Source organism: Engraulis encrasicolus, chromosome 16, assembly GCF_034702125.1.
Source record: "Engraulis encrasicolus isolate BLACKSEA-1 chromosome 16, IST_EnEncr_1.0, whole genome shotgun sequence".
NCBI classification, from domain to species: domain Eukaryota; kingdom Metazoa; phylum Chordata; class Actinopteri; order Clupeiformes; family Engraulidae; genus Engraulis; species Engraulis encrasicolus.
The window spans coordinates 35,017,608-35,022,587 of NC_085872.1; the positions used below are offsets into that span (position 1 = coordinate 35,017,608).

Sequence of the window (4,980 nt, forward strand, 5' to 3'; positions counted from 1 at the left end):
TGGGTGATGTCCACTGTTTGCCCTGGGAGGGCTGTAGAAAGACCAGGCCCCACGTGCCTGCTCTACGCATGCTGCTCTGATACAGCACTCCACAGAGTAGCGTAGCACAGACACAGCCAAGGAGAGTCCCAGTGAAGGGGGGGGTCTGAAGGAGGGGGAGGTAAGGGATGGGGGGTTGTGTGGTGTTGGACATGGAGGAATCAATCCAGAGGGCTTTCCATTGGCAGGCAAAGGTTTCTCTTCATTTTGTTTTGGTGAAATGTGTGGGGGAGGGGGGGGGGGGGGGGGCGTCACGGGACTCAGCTGGGTATCTCTTCTCATTTGGTGCCTTGCCATCTTTTCGTTATTTCTCTCTGTCTCTCCTTCTCTCTTTTCCTTTTTAATTACATTCTTTCTTGCCCGCTCTCGCTCTCGCTCCTGCTCCGTCATTCCGTCGCTCCGCTCCTTCAGATCAGACGCGGATGGGAAGTGTTTGGCTCATCTGCTGGCGCATGTCCTCTGTTGCTCCTAGCGTCAGGCCCTTCCTCTGGTGGCCGGGCAGAGTCCCTCCAACCTGCAGGAGGTCCCTGTGAACACACACACATGAACACACACACATGCACACGCACACACACACACGCATGCACGCACGCACGCACACACACACACACACACACGAACACACACACACACACACACACACACACACACACACACACACGCACACGCACACGCACACGCGCGCACATACACATACACACCCACACACACACACACACACACACCGGAGATAGGTTCAGGTTCAGTGTGGGGCATGATGGATGCTTTTGCCATTTGAAGACCTGTAAGAACACAGAGCTGGCTTAGCAGGAAGTGAGCAGGAGTGGTGGAAGGTTTTCTAATCATGCAGCACTTCCACACACCAGCAAATATACAAAGAGGCAAAAACACACACATGTACGCCCGTACGCACGCACGCCCGCCCGCACGCTCACACACACACACACACACACACAAACACACACACACACACACACACACACACACACACACACACACACACACACACACACACACACACACACACACACACACACACACACACACACACACACACACACACACACACACACACTTGACAAAATCTATGAATCCATGTGAGAGGCAGCTGCCTCTTGTAGATTATCGTGGCACATGAGTGGTGTCTGTGGCTGCTGCTGCTGCTGCCGTCGCCGGTGCGTGCAGATGAAAACATAAATGAATGAATCATATGCATGCAGAGAGCGTGCGGACATACACACACGGAGCGTGACACGAATATATCCCCACGCTCAGATCTAGGGGTGTTCGACGGATGGGTGGGTGGGTGGGTAGTTGTGGGGGGCTGGGCAGCCCTAGCCTAGCCCAGCGGCCACGGCTTGACCACGCTTGCACACACACACACACACACACACACACGCACCTCACACACACCCGTACGCACTTACGTACGCACGCACATACCCCTCACACACTCACACTGATGCACACCACCCTATCCACAACCACCCACCCACCCCCAAGCCCCACCTCCAGTGTGTTTCTGCCGCCACATTAAAAAGCTCATTAGCCAGCTAATTAAAGCCATTCCTCTCTTTTAGCTTCTCCTCCATCTCCCTCATTACGCGCCTCCCCGTCACCTGAACCACGGCAGCAGGGCAGCGCCGCGCGGCTGTGGCTGCGCAGTGGCTCAGTCGCGGTGGACTGAGGACGGACGGATGGATGCAAACGGCCTATCACCTCTGTCCGGTGGGCAGCCAGGAGGAAAAGGCCATTCTGCTGCTCCGCTCCGCTCCGCTCTGCTCTTAGTCGGCTTTCTGCTTTGTGCTAGTCAGCCATTAAAAAGCTCCCGCGGCAGTGTGTGATTCAGACAACGCACCACTAGCGCACACATCAGCACGCACACACACACACACACACACACACACACACACACACACACACACACACACACACACACACACACACACACACACACACACACACACACACACACACACACACACACACACACACACACACACACACACACACACACACACACACACACATTTCTACGACCAAAGCACACCCACACACACACTCACACAGACACACACACACACGCACACACCACTACCTCACAAGCACACACACGCAAATACTACTACTAACTCCCAAGTGCACACATACACACACTTGCACTAGCCCACACACACACACGGATTGTTAAACCCGTTAAACACACCCACACACCCACACGCACACACCAATACCTCTCAAGCACACACACGCAAATACTACTACTAACTCTCAAATGCACACATACACACACTTGCACTAGCCCACACACGCACACACATTGTTAAACCGCACACATCCACCCACACACACCCACACATACACACACCCACCCACACACACACACACACACACACACGCACACCTGACTCAAGCTTTAACAGGACAGTCTGTTAGAGCAGACTCAGTAAAAACAGTGGGAGTACTTCTCCCCACCCTTCCACACACACACACACACACACACACACACACACACACACACACACACACACACACACACACACACACACACACACACACACACACAGCACACACACACACACACACACACACACACACACACACACACACACACACACACACACACACACAGCGAAACCAAACCACCGGTAATGAACAGTAGCTCGGCATTCCTCGCGCATAAAAGATTAATATCGTTAAAAGTATAGCAGAGAAGAATAATAATAAAAAAAGATGGAAAGATGGAGAGAGAGAGAAAAAAAATGGCACGCTTTCATGTGCTTACAGTAGTGACAATGCACGGATGACGAGCGCCGGGAAGTTGTCATGCGCTGCCACACCACACACTGGGACTACGGGCTAGATGTGGAATACATTATACAGCGGATTAGGAGGACCTTAAAGGCATCGCATCGCTCTCAAACAAGGACGAGGGAGGAGGAGCGGGAGTACTACTGACGCCAGCACACAGTACAGCACGGCAGAGCACAGAGCCGTCGGATACAGGAGGCAGGAAATGCTAAAAGGAGGAAGTGAACAAGCGAATGGACGTAGAGAGAGAGGGTAAATGAAATGAATAATCATAACAGAAAAAAAAAACAATTGCAAATGCAGTGCAGGTTAGTCGATTTGCGCTGCTGTGCCAGAATAGTACTAGGGGGGAAAATCATGCAGGATGTCTTAGAAATACCTCTTACTAACGGTAGTAAAAAACATGCATTATGCAAATTCTTACATCTAAACACCGCTGGTCCTCTCTACATACGCACCAAATGAAGTCACTTGCCTTTGATATTTTCCTCCTTGTAGTTTTGTAAATGTGCATTTCAGAGGTTTACTTTTCCCTCTGCCTATTTACAGCCTCCATTGCCAATCCTCAGTCCTCTCTCTCCCTCTCTTTCTCTCTCTACCTTTCTCTCTCTCTCTCTCTCTCTCTCTCTCTCTCTCTCTCTCTCTCTCTCTCTCTCTCTCTCTCTCTCTCTCTCTCTCTCTCTCTCTCTCTCTCTCTCTCCCCTCCAAGCTATTTCCCATGCTATCTGACTTCCCTCATTATCTGCCATCTTGCCTGCTTGGCCCTGCAGTCTCTACTGAACCCCACCCCTCCGTTTCCCCCGTCATCACCCCAACGCCGCCTGTCCTTCCATGCAGGTCTCCAAAGCAATGAAGTGCTCACAGTGGACACACATGTTAGCCAAATCACCCTGGCTTCTTGCCCTGGGTGTGAACTGATGACCACCTAGAGGTTGAGGGAGTGGAGATGGATGGTGTCTCTCTGGATGTAGGCTAGGTGTGTCTGCTAGCTGAACTGTGTCATCTGTTTACTCTAATCACAGAGAAATGGAAGCACCACTGTGTCGTGTTGTGGGGCAGTACCTTTTGTTACAATTATGCACCTTTTTAAAAATATAATGCACCCTGCAAGGTACAGTGCAGTGTTCTCCTTAATAGTCTTCATTTATTTGATCTCAATGTAATATTATACTCCAGGTATATTTTTCAGATTTTGTTTTACCAAAAAGGTCCTTTGTGATAATTAAAAAAACAAAACAACAAAAAAGGATTTGAAGTGTGCAGGCTTCTCACTCCTCACTTACAGCCAGCCTTTGTCCTGTAAATTTTTCTGGGATGTGCACAATCTCCACCTTCAAACAAACTATGAGCCGGTGAGGCAGGTATATCTTGAAGGGCTCCTGTGCTTACCCTGAGTGTACTGAGCTGGTGACGACCTTGAGTCTGAGTAAGGGAGTGAGGCCACATCATCGTGTGTGTGTGTGTGTGTGTGTGTGTGTGTGTGTGTGTGTGTGTGTGTGTGTGTGTGTGTGTGTGTGTGTGTGTGTGTGTGTGTGTGTGTGTGTGTGTGTGTGTGTGTGTGTGTGTGTGTGTGTGTGTAGCTACGTCATGTTGTCTGCTTGTAAGCACATTGAGGCAGAGGGTTTTCTGAGACTGCTGATTTCCTGCTCAAAAAAATATTCAAAACCTGCTTGGAAGCACTAAATCCCGGCCAATTTGAACAAAATCCTATTGATTTCTATGGAAATAAATCAGCAGTAAAGCACCCAAATGCCAGACGGACATCTTAAAGTGGTGGTTCGCTATTTTAGACATTAAACCCTATTTGTGTGACTTCTGGGGTAAAGTAGAGATGTTCTCATCACAATTTTGACATTTGGTGCTGAACGGAGCATTTGGGTATCCAAGACTGCAGCCCCCCACCTTTACATTGACTCCAATAGAGCACTCAAGCAATCGATTATAAAATGGCCTTAAACTGTCGTTTGAGAAGAAATGGAACTCACCATGTGGTCAGTGATAGACAGCGATAAATTGACTCGAAAATTGCAGCGAAATATACCTTCTAACTGTTGTTTAGCATTTGGTGGACCTATTTTTCCCCAGACGCCGTTGAATAGCAGTAGACATCCAGCCAGTAGGTAGCGATAG

At 49.7% G+C, this 4,980-nt stretch overlaps 1 protein-coding gene across 1 annotated transcript in view; it reads right to left on the bottom strand.

Moving 5' to 3' along the window:
* Positions 1 to 288: 288 nt before the first annotated feature.
* ephb3a (eph receptor B3a) overlaps positions 289 to 4,980 on the bottom strand; it is a 46,302-nt gene continuing 41,610 nt past the window's right edge. Inside the window, exon 15 of the mRNA XM_063219498.1 lies at positions 289 to 566. Coding sequence (XP_063075568.1) covers positions 452 to 566 — 115 coding nt within the window. The 3' untranslated portion in view covers positions 289 to 451. The remainder of the gene's footprint in view (positions 567 to 4,980) is intronic.